This window comes from Labeo rohita, chromosome 17 (assembly GCF_022985175.1).
Source record: "Labeo rohita strain BAU-BD-2019 chromosome 17, IGBB_LRoh.1.0, whole genome shotgun sequence".
Taxonomy (NCBI): Eukaryota; Metazoa; Chordata; class Actinopteri; order Cypriniformes; family Cyprinidae; genus Labeo; species Labeo rohita.
Genome location: NC_066885.1, coordinates 31,286,728 through 31,310,670, shown reverse-complemented (window position 1 = coordinate 31,310,670; position 23,943 = coordinate 31,286,728). Strand labels below are relative to the sequence as shown.

Below are 23,943 nucleotides of genomic sequence, written 5' to 3'. Positions count from 1 at the left end.
AATCAAACATTTCCTTTCATTGTAATGATTTAATTAACCATTGAGCAATTACTGATATGCTGAAATTTAATTTATTTTCATTTGTTTTAGATACTTTTGTTTGGATTTGTCATGGTTTGTCATTGTATACTGAATCAGTAATTTAATGACATTTCTCATTTCAGTCTGTAGTACTGCAGTTGGCATAGATCTTGTAGCCCCTGTTTTTGATACCTTAATGTCTTTTATTGAATTTTGTCAAATTCTTTCAGCATCTGGTGGCAGCAGATTGAAACACTCTACATCAAAATCAAGTGCTGATAGTATTACTTCATTATAGTTCATATTTTCAGAGCCAACCTCTCAGTTCCCCAGTCCTAGCCCACCAATCACCTCATTAAATTATGTGCTTTTGTGCATTTACCAAGAATTTTCTCAGTGTGTATTTTAAGTGTTTTTTGTCAAACCCCAAAACTTAAAACATTAGACTCTTTATATTTCTTGACAAAATCATTTTAGTTTTAGCTCTTTATTAATCTTCTGAATTGAGAATAATACTGTTTTTCTTTTATCCAAAGAAAAAAAAAAAAGAAAGAAAGAAAGGAACAATCATGTTAATTACTCTTAAATTTAAAATGCCTGAATAAGATAACTAATACATTTAAATAAACTTAAAATTATCATGCAATCTTAATTTAAACATTTTGGTAGTGGAAACCAACTATAACTAGCTAATACAGTAAATGCTTTGATTAGCAATTGCTAAATAAGTAAGATAATACATAAAATTAAACGTATATCTGTTCTCAAACCAAGCTCCGGCCCTTTACTCAAAGGCACACTCCTAAACCAAGCCCCCAGTGGATTAGAACAAATTAGGGAAAGTAGCTGAAAACACTCCATTGATTGTATAACACCCACTAATGTTCCACAGAGATGTGGATTTTGTGGCCATCAAAAGCAATTCAATGTTAGCTCAATATCCTCGTCTCCACCCATGTGTACCATTAACTGTAATCAAAATTTCAGTGTTGAGCCAACATACTTTAAACACTGAAATGTCAGTCTCAACCAAGATGATGTTTTGGATCAGGGATAGGCACCATCGGTTCTGGTTCGGATGAAAACTCAGCATTGTATCAATGTCACCTTGTACAGTATACATATGTGCTACAGTATATCCTCTATACTCTTGCTCATGTGATTTTACTCATGAACCTGCAAAAGCACATGCAGACATCATATAAACAAGTAAAGCAATGTCACATTTTTGAACCCAATGGGATTCCATACTGCCCCAGCACAGAGACATGTCCACAAAGCCAGAAACACCACTGTGTTGATCAATATTTTATTAAGGCTTCCATTGCAGAGAATTTGTTAATGGCATCATCCATATTTCTTTCATATTTACAATCTCAAGTGAAACCCTATTACATTTTGGTGTGTCACTTTCATTAAGTAATATAAAAGCAAGTAAGGTGATGCCACAATGCTGCTAACATGGAAGATAATGTGAATTAAAAACCTTTGTCAATATGGTCACATTGAGTTAACACGACTGAAACGTGATCAGTTAACTAGTTTTCGATTCGTTCTTGGTCAGTTTCAGCAGTCTTTGAATGTCAGGTTCAATACTGATAGTCTGAAATTTTTTACTGTATCTCTTGAAGGGCTCACCCTCTGGTCCAATTAGAAACTTTTCAAAATTCCATGAAATATCATTCCGACTGATGGGATTCCAGACCAGATATTTAGGGTCCTGCATGAATGACATAGGGTCATCATCTGGATAAGGAAGCTTGTCTTTCAGGTAAGAAAAGACAGGATGTGCATCACTCCCATTTACAATGCACTTCTCAAAAATGGTGAATGCAGGTTTATACCCTTCACCTGGACGCACATATTTCAAGGAATTTAGAATTTCTCCATCAGAGCAGTTCTCCTGTAAAATGACAAAGACGACAAAGTAGGGACAATCCGATAATTATTACAGCAATCCAAATTATATACAACAGTTCTTCAAAATTCAGAAACATTAGTGACTCAACATGAACAGTTACATTTACCAGTTATGCGACTTTGAACTCAAACTACACCTAAATGTAATTGAAATGTTGCACATCTTCATTTACAAACCTGGTATCCAAACTGGTTGCAGGGAAAGCCCAGGACCACAAGCCGGTGAGGATATCTGCTCTGGAGCTCATTAAGCTGGATATAGTCCCGGGTGGTTGTCCCTCAAAGTGACGCCACATTCTCAATTAGCACCACTCTTCCTCTGAAAATATTGAAATCTATTGTCTCCCCTTCCAGCGTAGTTGCATGCAGATCATAAAAAGTCTTAGCTATAAATGTCATTGTTCACTCTGGCTCTCTTCTTTGCAATGACATAAGCAATGTCTTTTTCTACTTTTGTGTTGACAATACTGGTCACGTGGTGCCATGTATAATGCATGGCAGGTGCCTTAAGCAGATATGTGATACATCAAGCTTTTGAAAAGATACCTGTCTCAGAATTTGGAAATAAAGCAATGAAGCAAACAATGTAGTTTTGCTTGAACTATTCAGTGCAGCTCTAATAATATAAAGTTTTAATAAAATGTTAAAATGGCAAGAGAACTACACTGCCTGCTACAGATTAAATAACACTCCAACATTAAGCTCTGTGGAAATTTTACCAACCGTATCAGTTTCTGGGCCATACTTTATTAATAAAGTCTCTGTCTCCATTACCATGAATGCTATAAAAAATGGATGGTTGCAGAGGATAATCATCTTCAGAGTGCCTATATGCCTAAGATCTTTCATGCTGTATATAGTGTCACTTAATTGCTTATTAAATCTTTTTGTTAGTACCCTTAATTTGTTCATGCAAGTTTGGTGCAAATACGTATGCATACATGCAAAGCTTTAGTTTCTGGAATTTTTGTAGAAATTACTACTTACACGCAGAGCACACAGCCTGCATAGGACACCAACTACTGTTGTAGAAAAAGTTTTCTCCTCTTTGTATAAAATCTCTCAAATCTTAAACTTTATTGAGACGGTAAGCCGAGACACCTGCAGAACATCTCACAATTGCAGTTGAAAAAAAAATATTATTAAGTTCTCTCTAACTGGTTTGACCAAAAAGCATACATTTGGGTACCTTCCAAAATTCATTTTTTCTTAAAGGAGGACTCCACTACCAGAACAACAATTTACAAATTATTACCCCCCCCCACTCCCCCACCCCCCAAAAGAAGGAATCCGTTTGTCTGTCTCTACTGTTTTCTATAGGCATCCTGTGACCTTGTGAATCACTCACAACTGCAATTCTAATAAAAACCATAAACCTTTTTATTTATACAAGTATAGATTATTCTCTTCTATGAAATGTAATTTTACACCACTCTTAAAAAAAAACATTTTTTTGGATGGGGAGATTGGTTGCCTCAAGTGAAAGCAGAACAAGTTGTTCAGTTAGTTACTAAGTTTTTAAAAAGCAATTAAAACATTTAAAAATGTTATTGCATAGCACAAGTAATGATGCTTTAAATACAAAGTAAAAACAAAGTGATCAGGTAAGTAGTTACTTTAGTCTTCACACAATAATGTAACGCATGCTTTGTCTGTGTGTGTATGGAGAGAAAGTATGGATAAAGTCATGTGGTTTGCATTGCTGCGTGCATAATATTCAGGGCTGTTTCCAGATTTCTGAGGGTCCGAAGTAAAACTCTAATGACCCTCAAAATGACCCTCAACCCCTTAATCTGTTCTTCAAAGCAGTTGTACTGTCAACAAACAAAAGGGAGTTAAAACAGTCAGCAACGCAATAAAAAAAAATAATAATTACAAACAAAAGGAAAAAAACATACAATTTAAGTTTTCCTCTGGGCCAGAACAATTCCATAGCTTAAAGGAGAAGTCCATTTCCAGAACAAACATTTACAGATGTATACTCACCCTTTTGTCATCCAAGATGTTCATGTCTTTCTTTCTTCAGTCATAAAGGAATAATATTTTTTGAGGAAAACATTTCAGGATTTTTGTCCATATAATATACCAGTGTTGGGGAAAGTTACTTTTAATAGTAATGCATTACAATTTTGCATTACTCCCTGAAAAAGTAACTAATTACATTATGGAAACGTTACTTTTGCGTTACTTTTTAAATCTGGGCAGGGCTTGCTTCTTTGTTTTTAATATAAAACAATTCTAATGTAAAAGCCCTTTTACACTAAAAGTGAAATGAATTTACCTCGGGAAGAAAAGTATATTTATGCAGGAGATCACTCTTCAGTTATAAAAAAATGAAGTACAAATGTCAGTTTATCTAAAGTAATTTTTGCTTATTAGTATGGTTGAATTGGTCAGCAGCAAAGACACTGGTTAATAAAATGGGATTAAAAACATTTAGGATATTTGTTTTATTTAACATATTTAATTATTGCAGGGTTGAATCATATTCTGAGTTTGCATTTCATGGTTTTTATTCATTTTGAGGAATACTGAATCTGTTTTTTTTTTTTTGAGTGAGATGAATTAATGCATGTTCACATTAAGTCTAGAATACAGTAACATCATGTTTACTCCCAATTTCCCGACAGGAGACTTCAATCAATAAATAGGGAAAAAAGTAACTGCCGTTACTTATTCGAAAAAGTAACTCAGAACTTTTTCTTAGAAATTCAAAAGTAATGCGTTACTTTACTAGTTACTTGAAAAAAGTAATATTACTACGTAACTCGCGTTACTTTTAATGCGTTACCCCCAACACTGTAATGGACTGCTATGGTGCCCAGAGTTTGAACTTCTAAAATGCAGTTTAAATGCAGCTTCAAACAATCCCAAATGTGGTTATAAATATTCCAGCCAAGGCAGGAGGGTCTTATCCAGTGAAACAATCGGTTATTTTTATTAAAAAATGCAATTTAAATACTTTTTAAAAATGCTTGTCTTGTTTTGCTCTGCCTGAACTCTGTGTATTCTGGTTTAAGACAGTGAGTCGAAAAACTCTGATCATATTTTCGACATACCCTAACTGTCATGAACCTGAGTTCAGCCAGAGTAAGACAAGATGACCATTTAACATTAAAAAGTATTATTATATTAAATTAATTATATTAATTATATTAACATTAAATGATTTTTTTTTTTTTATAAAAATAACATTGTTTCCCTAGATAAGACCCTTTTTCCTCGGCTGGGATCGTTTACAACCGCATTTGGGATCGTTTGAAGTCGCATTTAAACTGCATTTTGCAAGTTGAAACTCGGGGCACCATATCAGTCCATTATTTGGAGAAAAATGCTGAAATGTTTTCCTCAAAAAACAATTTCTTTATGACCGAACAAAGAAAGACACTGGATGACAAGGGGGTGAGTACATCATCTGTAAATTTTTGTTCTGGAAGTTGACTTCTCCTTTAATGACTACAGCCACACATTTTTTTTTTTTTGTTCTGCTTACAGGAACTCTAAAACTGATTGTCAGCAGTACAATATATAACCTGGACTTTCTTAAGAACATAATTATGAAACATTTCTGTATGACCTATCTGATCTACACCAAAAATCTTTCCTGCTATTTTCACAGCAGGTTTTTTTAGGGCCACTGTCACTTTAAGACCGAACACATAATGCATAATTACTTTTCCAACCGTTTATGTTTACTTAAGACATAATTGACAGCATTTAGGTGAAAACTCACCAAGACAGGCTCAAAGCCCAAAGTAGCCTACAGATGTCCATCTCGAGAACAGTGCCTAGCTCCTCAACTTAGTATGCTTTTAAATCTTTTCTTTTTTTTTTTTTTTCCCTGGCACATGCTGTTATGTGACATGACTTGACTGATTTGCACAGCTCTGGAAAAAATTAAGAGACCACTTCAATTTTTCCAGTGTCTATTGAATTCCAACATAGGCACACCTCATTCTGCTTAATGAAGTACTGATTAGGTGATCACCTCAACTAAATGAAAAAAAAAAAAAAAAAAAAAAAGTGTTGTCATCTCTATCCTCTTCCAATAGGACCAGCTGGATGGCAAAAACAGTGTTAATAGTACCTCAAAAAGTAATTGGAATCAAATAACTATTGACAGTGCCAAAAAAGTTGAATAGAAAAGTTCTAAGTAAGGAAACGAAGGGTTCAATTCCGGCTTTACTGGCAAAGGGATACAATGAGTGTCAGGTTGCATCCTTAAAATATCAAAGACAGCAGTTCCAAAGAATAAAGTCAAGCTGCAAACATTAGGGACAACAAAGCTACAGACCGGCAGAGGGTGAAAACAACTCTCCACTAAACGGGATGACCACCAACTCATTTGAATGCCACTTGCTGTTATGCAGGTAGGGCAACAGCGGTCTGGAAATGGAGTACACCGCATTAAAGGAAAAGAACAGAATGTGGCATGGTGTTTTCGATGGAAGACAAAATCAAAAATGGAACTAAAATTCTATTATTTGCACAACGCAACACTTTAAAACATTTTTGAGAGCAAAGGCGCCCTGACCTGCTAAATAGAGTTTCCATCCCTCCTGAGATAGTGACATTCTCCTGTCTAGAAAATGGCACATATTCGTAGTGTTGGATGAGAGGCTTAGAACAAAGGCTAAGATCTGCTACTTTTCGACTCTTTTACAAGAAAACAAACAGTCCATGTTGAATGTGATAATTAGACATACTAGCCAGTCATGTAATTTTAAATTTTTCTTGAAACATCTCTTTTGATCTTGAATTGAATTTTGACCCACTGCACAATTTTATTGAGCTCTGGGTTGAAACAATTGTTCCATCCAACTCATCATTTGGGGCATTTCATGTAAAAACTACTACACGCAAGATAAACACTCCTGGTTTCACGTTTCGCAATTATTTATTATTTCGCCATGACAACTGCATTCAAAATATCAAAAATCTGTTCACAAGTTAGGATATTCAATGTCTTAGCATAAGGAAGCAAGAAGTATAAATATTTAATGTTGTAACTTGTTGGAAAATGTAATCATTTATACGCTCATTTACATTTTTGTGAAAAGTATTAGATTTAAAAAAAACAAAAAAAAACAAAAAAAAAAACTGAAACTGAAGTATAGAAAAACTGTAAATATTAGATCCTTTAACTGACTATTTTTTCTTTCTTTCTTTTCTTTTTTTAAGTGACAAACACTGCATGCATAGTAAGCACAATTTTATTGACTATGCTGTAGTTAAAATTGAACTTATTGAAACTCAAAAGCATCTTACCGCTTAATTCAGGCAACTAGAAGAACTAAAGTGAAAAAGAAAATGCAAACAAAATCTTTTCCTTGAATGTTTCTATTAGATAGTAATGAGGCTACACAGAAAATAACTGGAGACTTTTTATTTATTTTTTACTGTGAGAAAAATTTCCCAAACCAGAAACTGGCAATACAGACACGAATTAAGTAGACTGTATCGAAGTATGGGATTATTTTTGTGCCAATAAGAATGAACGTAACTTTATAAAACTGAACGTATCTTTCCAAGAAACGATCAAAAATATGCCACTGCAAAAGAAGAAAAACACAATGAAAATGAAAAAATGAACTCAGTCGCACGAATTTAACATGCTCTTCAAATATGCTTCATTCTTTGTTAATGATTTTCAAAGAATCGTTTTCGCGAATCATGGATCCTGAATGCATTGCCACAGCTTTCGCTTACGCTTCGCAAATTTTCGTTTGCTGTTTTGGCACAAACCTCTCGTGGGGGCGGGCTTAACAGCAATCTACTCTGATTGGCTAATGAGCTTTTGATGGACAGTTGCTCTCTGACCTGGAAGCACGGACGGTGACGTCAGTGGCGCAATACGTCGTGCTTTGTTTATAGAAACTATCAGAACTGTTGCACACTGTACATGTATAAAACTTTTATCAATGTTATTGATTAACCTTCCTTTAGCAACACGAATTTACTTCAAGCTGCCCTGAGGGACAAGCTGAGGTGGAAGATGATGCTGCTCCGTGTCTCTCCTGGGAGCTCATCTTTAGAAACTAAGAGACGACCGTAGGTGAAATACGAATAACATTAATACTTAATATAAACAAAGCACGACGTATTGCACACCGCAACAACTTTCCAATATGTGCGCCACTGACGTCACCGTCCGTGCTTCCAGGTCAGAGAGCAACTGTCCATCAAAAGCTCATTAGCCAATCAGAGTAGATCGCTGTTAAGCCCGCCCCCACGAGAGGTTTGTGCCAAAACAGCAAACGAAAATTTGCGAAGCGTAAGCGAAAGCTGTGGCAACGCATTCAGGATCCATGATTCGCGAAAACGATTTTTGAAAATCACTAACAAAGAATGAAGCATATTTGAAGAGCATGTTAAATTCGTGCGACTGAGTTCATTTTTTCATTTTCATTGTGTTTTTCTTCTTTTGCAGTGGCATATTTTTGATCGTTTCTTGGAAAGATACGTTCAGTTTTATAAAGTTACGTTCATTCTTATTGGCACAAAAATAATCCCATATCGAAGGCTCAGTTACAATTTATTAGAATGTTGTATTCACACAAGACAAATGCATTCAAACTGAATCAATAATATGTATCTGACAGTTGTTCAGTATAGAGTTACCAGTCAATGGCAAGTTTTGTTTACACTTACCAAAGTCAGTTTTTACTCTCACTTGGCATTTGACAAGAAAAAAAATCATGTAGACAGAAACCTTATAGACTGAAAACCGTTATTAACAGAAATAGCATAAATGATAATGACTAACTACTATCTACTATCTACAAAATAAGTTTAGAAAAAAAAGAAAACTTAACTACTTATAAAAATATTTGGATGAGATCATGCCATGGACAATTTCATTGTTTTGCTCAGTGAAGTAGTGTAGTGTAGTGAGGTCTAATAAAAGTATTTATTAGAGATTTTCATTTTGAAAATAGACAAAATGTTATAGATCAGAATATCTCAAATGTTATGACAACACATCTGTTCTGTTAGAAATAACCTCCTCTGATCTGAGAAGAAGACTCTTTAGTCCAGTGGAGGGAATCCTATGTGGTCCGCCACAAACTGTAATTGAACAAGAAAACAATTATTTACAGCTGTATTAAAAGATGTACCATTTTACAGGCACAATGCATTACATCTAAATAAAAGATTATTACATACCCCAATAAAACTTTGTTTAAAAAAGGCCAAGAACTTCTCCACTCTCAGTGTCAAGATCAATGTCATAGAAACATGGACGAGTCGGAAGGCCAGGAATAGTCGGCATCTGCAAACAAACAAACAAACAAACAAACAAACAAACAAGTAAAAATAAATTAATTAATTAAAATAAGAACATTAATTTTACATGGTACGAATCACAACTGTTTTTACATAATTACAGATTCTTTCTAGAATGAATGACTGAATGAATGGATGAACAGTTATTTAATGTGTTAATTTATTAATAGTTTAATTTGTGTTTTTCAAATTATTTTAAAATCAAAGATTTAAAAAAAATGTAAATGTTCATAATACGCTACTTACTGTGCCAACCAGGGGGTAGAGAAAGCCTGCCCCTACACTGGCACGAATGTCACGAATTGGAAGAACAAATCCAGTGGGGACACCTTTCTTTTCAGCATCATGTGACAGAGACAGATGAGTTTTTGCCATACATATGGGTAGACCAGCAAAACCCTTGAGGGAGACAAAAAAAAAAAAAAAAAAAAAAGCTTTATAAACATAATGGCAACCTTATGTTGAAAGACCCGTAATGAGACAAATATGGTTCAGACTCCCCACGCCCCCCAGTCCTACTTCCACTATCCAGCCCTGTTTATCAGCCATGATATTGGTTTCTAAGCTGATTACTTGTGGTTTCCATTCCCCCCCAAATAAGGGTTTCATTAATACAATGGGGTATAATGGATCCTTTTCACATTGCAGGGTTCTCAGAAGGGGAAGTCTTTATGCGTGTAGCTGAGTAAATGTCTACAGTGATAAATGGAATGTGCAGCAAATACCATTTTTGTTCTAACCCGCAAAATATAAAACCTATGGTAATGTTTTTATGACTTCACAAAAGAGATACAAATATATTTAGAGATTAATTGCATTGGTCTGAAGAGCGATGTCAAATTTGGCAACATTCCCGTAGACGTTGCATTAAAAACACTCATGCAGCAACATCAATATCAAGTTTTCTGTAATTTGTAATTTAATGTAATGTACATTCAGTATTTAAAAAATAAAAAAGTCAGTAAAAGTGGTTCATGCTGCTTTACTTTACAGGCGATAATCAATCCGCTATTCATACCTGTTTGCTGTACAGGTCCACCTTGTGCTGGGCCTCTGGAAGAAGTTCAATGTCATCTGCACCATAGATCTTCTGTGCAATGATTCTGATCTTGTCTGCAATAGGTAACTGTAAAGTAACAACAGAAATGAATAAGCAAACTGTGTGGATGTGTACGTCTATAAAATATGACTACAAAGTAAACCATCTAATATTGTGTATAATATATGCCACCCTGCAAATTTATAAAACTGATACATTTATCACTTACAAAAATGATATAATTGTTGTATAACCATTAGAATTGTTTTTTTGTTTTTTACCTCAACGTCATAAAGAAATTTGAAGCTGCTGGGTAAGTCTGCAGCTTTTTGCACTGCTCTCGCCAGTTCTGCAGCACCAGCGCCCCCATCAGCCCAGTGACAGCAATGCACAGCATCAAACGCTCCTGCCTCTTTGGCTAGTTTACAGATCAGATCCAGTTCAGCCTTTGTGTCTGTCCTGCATACATAAGACAGCAAGATTCAGTTTGAATGACATATGGGCTATACAGCAGTTTGATTAACATGGTCTGGAAACTCAGTGGACTACTTGCACCACTACCATGCTCTACTTGAGTTTCCGGTCAGCGTTTAACGCGCATACACAGACAGTTTCTCATAAAAATGCAGATTACTACTATGTTTTACATTAATCATATTCTCTGCGCTAACATGAATTATCTTCAACCTGCTCAAATGTTCCTATGAATATTTTTCCCCACTAACCTGCCACAGTCCAGCAACTGGCTGAATGAAGTGAGTAACATATTTAATACTTATGATATGATATGATAAATAAAGATTCATTCTGATATTATTAATTAGATCTAGCACACACTGCAGGGTCACGGTTACTAATTTAAAGTAATCATCTAGCACACAGTAATCATCAGAATCTCTGTTCTCCTAATGAGAGCCTGTGGGATGATTTCAAAATCTGGATATTTTCAAAAGTGTTTAAGTCAACTATATAATTACAACACAATGAAAATATACATAACTGGAATTAACTGAGCTGTATTATTTCAAAACCGAGGGCTTCACAAGGCTCAGTGAAAGTGGTCCATTCCCAAATGATATACAATATCACTCCCAAGCACTTTACTCAAATGAATCTAGTCACACAGTCTAACATGTCGTTGGCTAAAGGATAGGGTTGTGAATGGACAGCAAATTTTAATCACATTAATCATAAATGGACTTGAATCATATATTTGCTGAGAAAACATTCCATAAAATAATTCAAAGACGTTACATTATTGTAGCATTTTTCAATTTGTCCGAGATACAGTGAGGCATTTACATGACATGTTGTTGTATTCAGTCTGAAATTGTTTGTGTATATATGCAATCTGAAGTCTAGTAATTCTTAATCTTGACATCCACCTATCTTGACAGGTCTCCTTGAAGCATTTAAAGAAGTGACAAATGTCCATATTATTACATTTTTGACTGAAGGTTGTTCTGGTTTACCAAACCAGTCTGAATGATTCACTTACAAATCAGATAGATCTGATTCTCACTGACCCAATGATCACAGTGGACAGTAAACTTTCAGTAAACTACTTAAAAAAAAAAAAAAAAAAACAAAAAAAAAAAAAAACAACAACAACAACAAAAAAAAAATTGGTAACACATTCATTATTCACTAATAGTACTTCTCCCTCAGTAAACTCCCAATATGTTGCTTATTGATGGCAAGTAAAGCAGTTGTTGTAGTAGCTGTGTTTAGGTATTGGGTTGGGTTAAGAGATCTAGAATATGGTCAAGGCATTAATATGTGCTTTATAAGTACTAATAAACCACCAATATGTTAGTAATATGCATGTTAACACGCAACTAGGTAATTGTTAAGTGTTTCCTAATCTAAGGTGTTACCAATTTTTTTTACTGTAGGATTTCAGAAGATTTCTTGGTTTAACTGACAAAGCAGTAGTGACAAATATTTTTTGGGTTACTTCCATTTTTAAGTATTTCTGTCCATCGTAATAACAGTAAAACTACTCAACAGACAAAACTTGAGGAATTTCGATGGACATTAAAACACACTTAACGTTCCCTACTCTGCATAAAGCCAATATCTTAAAAGAAATCTGTACCATACAGGTTTAATCAGCAGGTGCAGTCTTACTTGAAAGCATTGACAGCCACAACTACTGGAACCCCAAAAAGCTGAGCGTTCTCCACTTGCTTCCTCATGTTACTACAGCCGGCTTCCAGCAGCGCCAGATTCTGTGAAATATCAAACCGACTTTATCAGTACCACATTAAGTTTTGGGAATGTTTCTGAAGTGACTCCTGTGATTCAGTTAAATGTAGTTGCCACTCCCAAAACTTTACAGTGGGTTATGGGGTGGGTATTCCATAGACCAAAATCTGTCATCATGCTATGAGTAATTTTATACATATGGTAATGGTACTAGTTAAAAGTTTTAAAACATCAACATTTTTAGCTACTCAAATCATCATTGTATCCATCTAAATGACCAGAACATATTTCAAACCAGACTGCATTATCTACAAGATCACAGACTAGCAGAAAACATCTTACCTCTTCAATATATTCTTTCGGCAGTGGCGTGCCTGCAGTGACCTGCAGAAAAGATGCAATGCACATTTATCAACTCCCTGTACAAAATTATACATGTCTGGGACAAAATGAGGTGGGACAAAATGACAATCTACAAGAAAAAGTAAATAAATTTCTGTACATATAAAAGGGAGTTTGAAGTCTCATTTGCCTGTGCTGGCAAAGTTCTTTTAATCTGTATTTTCTCTCTCACTATACAGTAGAGGTGTTATTCTCTGACTCACCGTTGGACCACCTCCATGCATCTTAAGGGCTCGAACTGTGGCAACCAAGACCACAACATGAGGCTTGAGACCAGAGTTGCGACACTTGATATTGAAAAATTTCTCCATCCCAATGTCTGCTCCAAAACCTGCTTCAGTAACTGGCAGAAAACAACAATAAACTCTCTAAGAATTCAAACTGATAGGAACCATGACAACCAAAACAATTAAATTTTTGCACAATTTTGTAAATATTAACGTCCCATAAGTACTTTTGGTCCTTTTTAACTATTGCAGGGTTTCTGCAGGTTATGTGAGGGTAAATTTAAGACTTTAAGACCTTTTTAAGAACTTTTTAAAATGGCGGGAAAAAAAGATAAACCAATTATACCATTATGAAAAAGAAAAACAACCCATTCCCCTACATCTAACTTATTCTCAAAACAAAAAAGCTCGCTTGGTTTGTGTAACTTACCCACAAATCCCTGAGGTCCAACTAGTTTCAGAGCAATTTTATCAGCCAAGATTGATGAGTTTCCATGTGCAATGTTTGCAAAAGGTCCAGCATGAACAAACACAGGGTTTCCCTAAACAGTTGTTCAAACAAAGACTTAAGACACACCTCTAAAACACCACAGAAAGAAGTGACAAGAAAACAGCTGGAAAACTGATTTAAGCAACTAGTGGAGGTCAGCATGAATAGGAGATAATTCATCTATGAAGTCCTCAAGGCCTAGAACAACTCCTCTTACCTCTAGTGTCTGCATGAGGTTTGGCTTGATGGCATCTCGCATGAGTACTGTTAGAGCTCCACACACTCCCTAAGACACAAAGACTACAGAATCAATACAGTATGAACATCTAGACAGTTTCATTTGAGATAAAATGAGACAAATGACAGCAGCACACCAAATCCTCGGTGGTGACAGGCTGACCACTGCGACTAGTGGCCACCACCATTTTTGCAAGTCTCTCCTTCATGTCAGCCAGACCGGTGGTGAGAGCTAAAACTGCCATAATCTCACTGGCCACAGTGATGTCAAACTGGGCCTGCAAAACAAAACCACAAAAAAAAAAAAAAAACAAAAAAGTAACTGGGCCTGGCCTGAACACACTCTTAAAATAAGAGGATATGGCTTTTATTGCAGCCATACCAACAAGCATTTTTGCAAGAGTGCAGAGTTCAGTGAACTCGCAATGACGTGACTGATAACTTCAGTGATTATAAAAAGAGCTCTCTTTGCTTGCTTTCATAAACATTTTAAGTTACGTTTTATTTCTCATGCTACAAGCAACACACTGCAAAGTGTTTGGATTAATAACCATATTTAGATGCAGAATTTAATCCTAAAAATACATATGCGCATTAAGTGGAGTGTAAATGCAAACTTATAGACCTGCCTTAAAATTCTTTTGTGAAAGTGAATCTGTTAAATAGAATCATTATTTGTGTTTACTGTCATGTTCTATCGGTTTATAATTTCTTTGAACAAGAACACCAAAACGTTAATCAGGTGGACGCCTTTGGCTATTGCAGTATCTTGCGCCACGAGTGCTTTGTTGTGTCTGGCAAGTCAAATGTAACTTTTGAACAAACAGAATGTTTAAACTATATTTGTGCATACAGTACTTTGCTCCTAAACAACTAAATAAAAACTTTACAAACCTGTTTTAAAGGCCTGAATTATTTGCCTGTTGAAAGGATCTTTGGCATTATAAATGTTATGTGGTTTATTTTTGGACAGGCTTCATGAAATTAAATAACCAAGTGTCCTGAGTCGGCTTATTCAGAAGTATGTAAAGCATTTGATAATTTGGTGATACTCACAGTTCTGGTGAAGCCCTTCTCAGTTGGAGATTGTCCAATGGTGATTTTTCTCAGAAAACGGTCATTTGTGTCCAGCACTATAAAAGATAAAAGATAAAAGATTTCAACCAAATGTGTATATACACTGTACAAAAGGTATAATGTTTAGAACATCAAATCGTATAGCAATCTACACAAATGTTCTAGTAAAGGTGCACTCAGCTTTCATTTAATTTTTTATTTTAGCTAGTATAAGAACAATAAAAAAAACCAATACACAATCTATTGCACCTCGCTGCCAAGTGATGGACTCGGGGTCAATGTCCAGCCTGACGAAGCGTGTGATTTCCTCCTCTGTTAATGTGCTGGGGTCGGTTTTCTTTATACCTAGTTTCTATGCATACGAGGAGCATCAAAAACATAAAATTACAGAAAGCATGACAGAGCAAATCTAACATAAACCTTAGAGAGGAGGATATAACATTACTCTTACTTCAAGTCTGTTGATCTGAACTGGAGAAAACTTCCTCTGACCTTCAGTCAAGGGTACCAACCGATTAAAGAGTGCCTAGTGCAGTGATAGAGTGATATTTAGCTGTTGATTTGGACTTTCACTGCAGGATAAGCAACTCTCAAATGTTACGCAGATAATACAGTTTACACAATGATGCAGGGGCACATTTAATTTGCTCATCTTTCTTCATCAAGCTATCTTAGCACTTTCTGACGTTGATCATCACACAAGGTCCACATTTAAGGACGCAGACATGATCTCTGTCTTAATGTCTTGTGTAAAAGCAACATAATAGCTCTGCTTAGAATACCGTCAATGATAAAGACACATGAAGATAATGAATTTATCAGCGTTTCTGTTTTGCAAAATTGTGAGTCCGATAATTGACTGAAAAGGGGAATAAAACTTTTAAAACAACACTTTGAATACTGACTGGGAGACACATTTAAGTGAGGAGAGAAGCATGTCTAGTCCAGTGGAATAGTTTATGTGACAACTCATTTTGACTTTTAAAAAATTAAATATTTTTTTATACTGTGACTCACTCACAATGGTCATTTGTTCATTTATAGACCTAAAAATAAATATTTTATAGGCCTACTGTAAATCCTTTTTTGCGTTAAAAGTACATGGCGTATGTGATAGCTGGGCTACTTAAGGTGAACTACCCACAGAAACTGCTTAGGATGTACAGTGGCATGCAAAATTTTTGGGAACCCCTTGCAGAATCTGTGAAAGAGAGATCATACAAAATGTATTTTATTTTTTTATATAGTATGGTCTGGAGTAAGATATTTTACATAAAAGATGTTTACATATAGTCCCCAAGACAAAAAAAAAAAAAGTCCATGTAAGATCCATCTTTTCACACTGAGGAAAATTGACGGACTCAACACAACTATTAAAAAAGGTTCAAACATTCACTGATGCTCCAGAAGAAAACACAATGCATTAAGAGCCGGGGGTGAAAACTTTTGAACAGGATGAAGATGTCCAAATTTTTCTTATTTTGTTAATATACATTTTTTTCCCCATTTAGTACTGCCCTTCGGAAGTAACACAAGATACTTGCAGAAGACAAATTAAGTCAATTTTAAATTCAAAAACTTTTCACCCCGCGGCTCTTAATGCATCATGTTTCCTTCTGGAGCAACAAACCTTTTTTAACCTTTTACTTTTTTAACCTTTTCCCTTAACTGTCCTCAGTCTGAAAAGATGGATCCCAAAATCATACAGTCATCGCTGGGTTCAAATATGCAAAAGATGCTGGAAAACAAGAATGTGCAGGACCTGTAGAACTTTCTGAAGAACAGTGCTCAGTTTAACTGTTCAGAACAAACAAGGGACTCATGAACAACCATCACAAAACTAAACAAACAAACAAACAAACAAACAACAAACAGTCACAGATCATCCAGGTAGCCACACACAGTATTAAGAACCAAGGGTTCCCAAACTTTTGAAAGGGTTTTTTTTAATAATTTCAGCTATTTTTTTTGTCTTGTGCACTACATATATATAAACATCTTTTATGTATAATATCTTACTCAGGACAGTGCTAAATAAAAAAAAAATTAAATTAAACAAGTGATATAGTCGACATGTTAAGGTGACATCTACAATCCTTTTTACAAAAAAGTTGGGACATTTTGTAAAATGCAATACAAACAAGAATCTGTGATATGTCATTTCTCTTTAACCACTTTTAAACTGAAAAAACTACAAAGAAAAATATTTCCAGTGTTGTATTTTGTAAAAATAAACAAATTATGATTTTGATTGCTACAAAAAAAAAAAAAAAGAAAAAAAAAAAAAAAGAAAAGGAACAAAGGTAACACCATTGCAAACATGCCCCTGACACAACTTGTTTGGAGTGTGTTGTCAAATGTTTTAATATTTATAGTATTAAAATTTGTTTATATTTACAACATACAATAAATGTACCATTTTTTTCTAAAAATGGGGTTATATATTGGAATGGCATACCTCTACATGATTAAGACTTAATTAAGTAAATTCAGTGATACTGATTAAATTAAACAAAAAATAAATATAGAAGAAAAATTGGGCCCGCTGACACGTACACATATTGTTCATATTGTTCATCAATTCAAAACCATTAAAAGAAAAATACTATAGCAAACATGAAGTCTGAAGTTTTTCAGCTGCATTTTTATTATTTGTTTTCCAGTTAAAATATTTTAAAATTCTAACTGTACTGGCAGTTAGAAAACTAACCATCACAAGCAGTACAATTTTTTGAAGCATAACGACTTTGCATTGTTGCAGACAGAAATGCTTTTGTCGGCATCAATGTATTGTAATATCAGTGTTTTCATTCAGCATTTAAGGGAAGTTTTAACAAAAATTCATCCCTGATCACATCAAAATGTGATATCAGTGATCCAATAAATAAACAAAAACAGACAATACCTTATCAGACTGGGTGGCTTCATGAAACATACGAGCATCAATTGCAGCAGCTACCAGGTTATTGGCCGCTGTGATGGCATGAATGTCACCAGTCAGATGAAGATTGAACTATGAAGAGAACACCATGACTGAATACATATTTTTATACATCTTTAGTAATCAAACAAGAATCTAATGCAGAAAGAATACCTCTTCCATAGGAATAACTTGAGAGTAGCCCCCACCAGCAGCACCACCTACAGATATAAGAATTAATGTATAAACTTAATTTTCTGTAGTTGCTCTCATTGCAATGAAAATTGACAAAAAAAAAAAAAAAAAAAAAAAAAGATCACAAGTGCACAGAAATTACTTCCTTTGCTATGTGGTACTACAAAACAAAAGTTTGGTAAACAAAAATTGATATATTTACTAAAGTTGTATATCATTTTATTACACTGTTCGATCAAATATCACTTCAAAGGTAACCAATCTGGTATTACTGTATGTCTCATCAGCGTTATTTACCTTTAATGCCAAACGTAGGACCTTGTGATGGTTGGCGCACACATGCAAATGCATTAAGTTTGAGATGAGCCCCAAGTGCTTGAACCAACCCTATTGTCGTTGTACTCTTTCCTTCACCCAGAGGAGTCGGAGTGATTCTGCATTAAACAAAATGTTACTTTTTTACACAAGTATCCATACTCCAACTCCATACAATCCTATGCAAGCTTACAAAGCGTGAAATTATTTTTCATCTACATGAAAAATGACATTTGATGGAGACAGAGAAAAGGAGATAAAAGGAGAAAAAATACCCAGTAACAACCACATATTTCCCATCAGGTTGAGCCTGCAGTCGATCAATTGTTTTCAGTTGGACTTTGGCTTTGGTCCTGCCATAGAGCTCAACCTCATCCGAGAAAAGACCAATTTCCTTAGCAAGACATTCAATGGGTTTAGGTACACAGGAGCGAGAGATGGCAACGTCACTGCATGACGAAAAATGAACAAACAAGCTTTTAAAATGATGAGAACAAAAATAAAACTATTGGAACAGCTGCTTATTTCAATGACTTGTACATAAATTACAAAAAAAAAAAATCAGAATAGAAATGCATGAATTGTAACAGTAGTCCATATAAATTATGTGCTCTAAATCTTCTGGCACCATGCAACTGATTTGTTTGAGGAACGAACTGTTTTTTTTATATGTTTTACATGTTTATATTATATGTTTTTTTATATATATTTTTTTGTTGTTTGTTTGTTTGTTTTAAGCTTAACAGTGCACGGTCACTGTAAACTATCATCAACACACTCAATGGCTGTGGATATAATTTTTTTGTTTTTGTCTTTTTTATAACTAAAAGGAAAAAAAATGCATCTAACCTTGGAACAGGCCGTTGCAGGTTGAGTTTGGTGTAAGTTATATTCCACTTCCCAGGTTCTTGTATTTGAAGGAAATGCTTGGCACTCAGAACTGTGTTCTGAGAAATGAAAAGCAAACACAGAATTGCCTAGAAACCCTAATAAAGACAAGTAACTTCACTGATTTAAAATATTTCAGATTATTAAGTGCAAAATCTCCTAAAAAAGAAACTTAAGAGTAAATGATGTGAGGTTTAATAATGATTTCATGGATAGCCTCTTACAGTGATTGAACATAACGCTGCTGCTTTGTCCGGCCAGGTTTTGGACCAATAAGTATCTGCCAATAATTTTATATATTTTATATATATACACATACATACACACAGTACACAACATAAATGAGTACACTCCCTCTGAAACCAATATATTTTAAAACGATACAACATTGTATTAAATTGCAATTTATCTAAATACCCCATAAAAGGCATAAAGGTGGCTGATGCCATGTTACAAAAATTAGTACACCCTCTAGAAAGTTACAATAAAAATATGGTTGTGGTGTTTCCTGGCTCTAATTAGGAGCAACTGCTTAGCAAATGAGTCAGACCATCAGACTAGTGTAGCACACTAAATGACTCTCAAAATTAAAGGGCTCTTTTACAAGACATAAAATTGGTCTTGGGTGTCCCCAGAAAGTTTCAGCTCAAAATACCTCACAGATCATGTCTTATAACATCTGGAAAAAGTCATTTTTGCAGCATTTCTAAAAAAAAAAAAAAAAAAAAAAAAAAAGCTGTTTTGGTTTGTGTCACTTTAAATGCAAATAAGCTGCGTTTCCCGCCCCGTCTACAGAAAAGGGAGTAGTATATATCTCTGCTTTGCATACCTACAACAATAAACAGTCGGTAGCACCACCAAACTAACAGCACAGTGTGACCCAATCTCAACAGCACTGTGAATAATTGAAATACTTAGATAACGTACTCACAAAAATACAGTTTAAAATGTTAGCTATGCGCAATAATGACATGACATTCACAAAGCAGTCTGGAGTCAAAGGATTTGTACAAATAGAAACGTATTTAGGTAGATTTTGAGGTGCATTACATTCAAAAATAAAAGTAATCCACTCTTTCTTCAGTGTCTCAGATAAGAAAATAAAAACTTATGTTCAGTCTTGCATTACACAGAACACAGGGATCGCTTACAAGACATTGTTGATGTTACAGCTGCTTGAGTGCAGAGAAAATAGACAACCGTGTACAACCGAAGACAACTCGCTGAGGGCGAAAACTATGGCAATGCAGGACTGTCAGTCAGCAGTTGTGAGTGGGGCGTTTATGTCCCAACACCATGTAAAAATGGATTTTGCATAATAGGTGCCCTTTAATGCAGGAAATCATGGAATTGTCAGGCGTAACTCACATTAGGCAGTGCTTAAAAGTCTATTTGGGCAGTTTATTAACTCCAAACACAGCAAAACAAAGCCAAAGCGCAGGGCAGGTAGCGTGGTCAAAGTCCAGCCACAAAGTCAAACACAATGTAATAATCCAATCAGCAGACAGGGCATAACAGCAATCCAAATATAGGCAGAGAAGCCAAACACTCAGTAATGTCAGTAAACTGGCAGTACTTTGCAACAGACAATACAAACAACATTATATGCCTACATGGAGGACTGAGAAGAAAGAGAGGCATAAGTTAATGGCCTGTACATTAGTTACATAATCCCCCATTCCTAAGTGTTCTATGTGCCTGTCCCCTTGGTTTGGGTGCAGGGAGATTCAGGTGTGCTCAGTGGAATTCCATGAACATTGAAAGGTCAGGAATGTACTGGGCAACTACCCATGATCTTTTGGATCATATCCTTCCAGTTCACCTTGTATTGCAACTGGCCTCTTTATTATCCATTATTTTTCTCACCAAATAGACCTAAGCTCTATCAATCTCCAAAAGTTGTGAAGGTTCAGTTTCTGTGACTGTGAGGCCAGATGCACAGTAGACAAGTTTTGAAGAGGTGGTCTACCGGCTTATTTCAAAGACTTGCTTGTGTTTATGGGGTGCACTGTAACATGTTCATGCTCTGTTTAAAAAAAAAAAAAAAAAAAAAAAAAAAAAAAAAAAACACCATTAATTTTTTCACATATTTTACCTTCATTCGACACTGCTTTTCCGTCTCTCTTAAAAAAGGTCTGTTGGCTTCTTGGTTCCTCCCTCAGAAATTCAGAATGGGCTCAGATTGGTTAGCTGGCCCAGTGTGTTATGATTCGCTAGTGCACCTTGTCTGGAAACGTCATGCCTTTTATTATAGGCCTTACAAAGAGAATTCTGTCCAAGACAATTTCTCCCTTTGCATTGAACTTTGAGCGTCATAACTTTGCAGATGTTGTTTATGATCAAACAGGCACATTATACACTTACTAAAGTTAAAAAGGTGCATTCATAATCAATGACCCCTTTAAAAAGAATATGTGAAAGGAAGTAGAGATGCGATTCTTGCTGGGTAGCTGCAACTACAGATCCTGAGTCGACAGCCAAACCCTCCCAATTGACCCTTTGCAAAAATCCGCCCTCCTTAGTCCTTAGTTACAAACAATGCGGCTCTCACACATCATGCTCTCATGCAATGAAAAATACATCGCGGAAAAAAAAAAAGGAAACTGACAACATGCCGACAGACAAGACAAAGCAGGTTACTTCTGGTATAAAGCTAGGTCTCAGCTTTACAATGTTGTCAGTTTTTAAGAAATTCAAACAATAAATACCGTTTTGTAGTATACATTTCACTGTATTGCCTTTTTAGATCAATCGATACGTGAACCGATCGTTGTTTCTTTTTACTTAAAGCATGAAATACACATGAATGAACATCATAACGCATTTTACTTCAACTGCGGAAAGACTCCTTTCCTTTGCGACTTTACGGATGTTATATGTGCATAGCTAGTAACAGCTACTAACGCTCCAAAGACAAAGGAAAACATGAAATCAGGTCATATGACTCTTTTAAGATTTAAGTATCTTAATTTTTGTCAACTTCCTGTGCATTTTAAAGATCATTTACAAGTAGAAATATATCTTTATGTTTAGAGGGAGTGTACTGTACTGTACTGTATGCTTGTACTGTAATAATAGAACAAAAATATATTTTCACAAATTCATGTCATAAATTGTTTAGAGGCTTTTCCTGACAATTTCTTAAATTTCTAATGCCAATATTGAGAAACATTTTGGGGTAAGTCACTTTCCTCTGGCCTTTATTAGAATTCAGGTTACTAAATATAAATGAATGTGCTGGCCAGAATACAGGAAGGGCAGAGTAAAATGAAAACTAATGGAAAAAAATCTGAATCAAGTATAACAAGTAGGAAAAAACAACAACAATAATAACAGGTGTCATTTCCATTTGAAACAGACAATATACCTGCATGAGCATGGCTACAGTCATTGGACCGACTCCACCAGGTACAGGTGTAATAAATGCAGCCTTCTCTTTGGCAGAGTCATAGTGAACGTCTCCAACAACTCTCTTTCCACTTGGCCTACTGCTGTCTGAAATAAAATGTAACAAAAATGTGACTGAATGACTAGTAATCCCAAGTTCACAGATTACTAGTGCACATTTCAGACAATCCTTTAATCCCTCTCTATGACTTATGGTTTATTACTGCCAAAAAATAAGGAAATCTTTACAAAAAAAAGTATGTGAACCCATTGGAATTAGTTAGCTTTCTGCATTAACTGGTCGTAAGATTATACTGTAATACTTCATGTCTTTATCTTTAACACATTCCATTAAACATTTGTTTAAAGGTTCCAAATATGAAGAACAAGCTGGAAAACCAAAGAATCTGCAGGACCTAGAGGATTTCTCTAAAAAAAAATAAATAAATAAATAAACAGCGATAGATGAACTGCTCAGTCATGAACAACTCCAAATCATCACAAAACAATAAAACAGTTGTGGATCATCCAGACAAGTAATGACAACACTGTGAATGTTTAATGAGATGTGTTCAATAAAGAAATGCCAAGGCAAGGTAAGTTTATTTGCATAGCACATTTCAGTAACACTTTAGAACAGGTAACACTTGCTCACTAATAACTACAACTTTTCCCTCAATAAATTCCCAATTTGCTGCTTATTAATAGTTAGTAAGGTAGTTGTTAAGTGTAGGTATTGGGTAGGATTAGGGATGTAGAATACGGTCTTGTAGAATAAGGCATTAATATGTGCTTAATTAGTACTAATAAATGGCTAATATTCTAGTAGTATGCATGCTAATAAGCAACTAGTTAAGAAACCGTAAAATAAAGTTTTACCCACGTTTCATACACAGTGGTAACTTAAAGTAAAATATAGCAATATTTAAAAAAAAAAAAAAAAAAAAAAAAAAAAAACACTTTATTTTAGGGACCAATTCTCACCATTAACTAACTGCTTATTAGCATGCATATTACTAGCATATTGGCTGTTTATTAGTACTTTGAATTAGTACTTATTACTACTGTGTTTTCCTGTACAGTGGGAGTCTGTTTAGACAAAAATGTTCCTTTTTGTAGTTGTATTCCAGTTCAGCCTTGGCACCAAGCCTTGTTGTTTAATCTCTGTGCTGATTTGATGGAATTAAAGATAAAATTAAGTTATCTTTTAAGTTAAATAAAATTAAGCTAAAATTAAAAATAAATAAGGGAAAGTGTGGAACAGTGAGCAAGAATTCAAAAGCAGTTAATTTTGAATGATTGTTTATTTATTTATTGTTTGTTTGTTTGT

At 34.9% G+C, this 23,943-nt stretch overlaps 2 protein-coding genes across 2 annotated transcripts in view; both read right to left on the bottom strand.

The window, feature by feature from the left end:
* Window positions 1-1,436: 1,436 nt before the first annotated feature.
* On the bottom strand, window positions 1,437-2,341 carry gpx2 (glutathione peroxidase 2). The gene is made up of 2 exons (XM_051133687.1): window positions 2,119-2,341; window positions 1,437-1,924 (listed from the first exon to the last, which is right to left on the bottom strand). The coding sequence occupies exons 1-2, from the start codon at window positions 2,338-2,340 to the stop codon at window positions 1,556-1,558; spliced, it is 591 nt and encodes a 196-aa protein (XP_050989644.1). The 5' UTR covers window position 2,341; the 3' UTR covers window positions 1,437-1,555.
* A 6,123-nt stretch (window positions 2,342-8,464) lies between these two features.
* mthfd1b (methylenetetrahydrofolate dehydrogenase (NADP+ dependent) 1b) overlaps window positions 8,465-23,943 on the bottom strand; it is a 30,350-nt gene continuing 14,871 nt past the window's right edge. The window contains exons 9-28 of the mRNA XM_051133649.1: window positions 22,594-22,721; window positions 19,188-19,285; window positions 18,614-18,787; window positions 18,321-18,457; window positions 18,003-18,049; window positions 17,814-17,921; window positions 15,360-15,434; window positions 15,158-15,260; window positions 14,888-14,964; window positions 13,969-14,109; window positions 13,812-13,880; window positions 13,535-13,646; window positions 13,081-13,220; window positions 12,818-12,859; window positions 12,398-12,498; window positions 10,549-10,726; window positions 10,247-10,354; window positions 9,475-9,627; window positions 9,109-9,214; window positions 8,465-9,009 (exon numbers count right to left, since the gene is read on the bottom strand). Of these exons, the coding sequence (XP_050989606.1) occupies window positions 9,125-9,214; window positions 9,475-9,627; window positions 10,247-10,354; window positions 10,549-10,726; window positions 12,398-12,498; window positions 12,818-12,859; window positions 13,081-13,220; window positions 13,535-13,646; window positions 13,812-13,880; window positions 13,969-14,109; window positions 14,888-14,964; window positions 15,158-15,260; window positions 15,360-15,434; window positions 17,814-17,921; window positions 18,003-18,049; window positions 18,321-18,457; window positions 18,614-18,787; window positions 19,188-19,285; window positions 22,594-22,721 (2,081 nt within the window). The 3' untranslated portion in view covers window positions 8,465-9,009; window positions 9,109-9,124. The remainder of the gene's footprint in view (window positions 9,010-9,108; window positions 9,215-9,474; window positions 9,628-10,246; window positions 10,355-10,548; window positions 10,727-12,397; window positions 12,499-12,817; window positions 12,860-13,080; window positions 13,221-13,534; window positions 13,647-13,811; window positions 13,881-13,968; window positions 14,110-14,887; window positions 14,965-15,157; window positions 15,261-15,359; window positions 15,435-17,813; window positions 17,922-18,002; window positions 18,050-18,320; window positions 18,458-18,613; window positions 18,788-19,187; window positions 19,286-22,593; window positions 22,722-23,943) is intronic.